Here is a 291-nt window from a genome sequence, read left to right as displayed (position 1 = left end):
GGAAAATCGTCCGGCTCCGCTGCCTGCGTTCGTGAGGGGACGAGGCGCCTCACCCGAGTGGATGTCGAAGCGCTCCACGAGGAGGAAGTTCTCCCCGTCGGAGGGCCGCGGGACGCCCACCGAGGGGTCCAGCTCGCTCCAGGCCTGCAGGAGCCACCGCCCGCCCTCCAGGTTGCCGGACGACCAGCCTGCAAGGGCCGCTCGTCTGTGATTGCTGTTATTGCAAGCTAATCTACTGTATGTTGGTTAATCATGAGCGAATAAGAATTTTTTTTAATACTTGTCTTTATC

The 291-nt window shown here is 59.1% G+C and overlaps 1 protein-coding gene across 4 annotated transcripts in view; it reads right to left on the bottom strand.

Annotated features, from left to right (window-relative positions):
• Positions 1 to 291, bottom strand: part of LOC119593173 — a 20,792-nt gene that overhangs the window by 9,633 nt on the left and 10,868 nt on the right. For all 4 annotated transcript variants that reach the window (XM_037942147.1, XM_037942148.1, XM_037942150.1 and 1 more), the window contains one exon: positions 54 to 188. In XM_037942147.1, coding sequence (XP_037798075.1) covers positions 54 to 188 — 135 coding nt within the window. The remainder of the gene's footprint in view (positions 1 to 53; positions 189 to 291) is intronic.

The sequence above is a fragment of the Penaeus monodon genome, chromosome 31, assembly GCF_015228065.2.
Source record: "Penaeus monodon isolate SGIC_2016 chromosome 31, NSTDA_Pmon_1, whole genome shotgun sequence".
Classification (NCBI taxonomy): Eukaryota; Metazoa; Arthropoda; class Malacostraca; order Decapoda; family Penaeidae; genus Penaeus; species Penaeus monodon.
The sequence above is the reverse complement of the archived record's forward strand: the minus strand, read 5'-3'. Positions and strand labels throughout refer to the sequence as shown.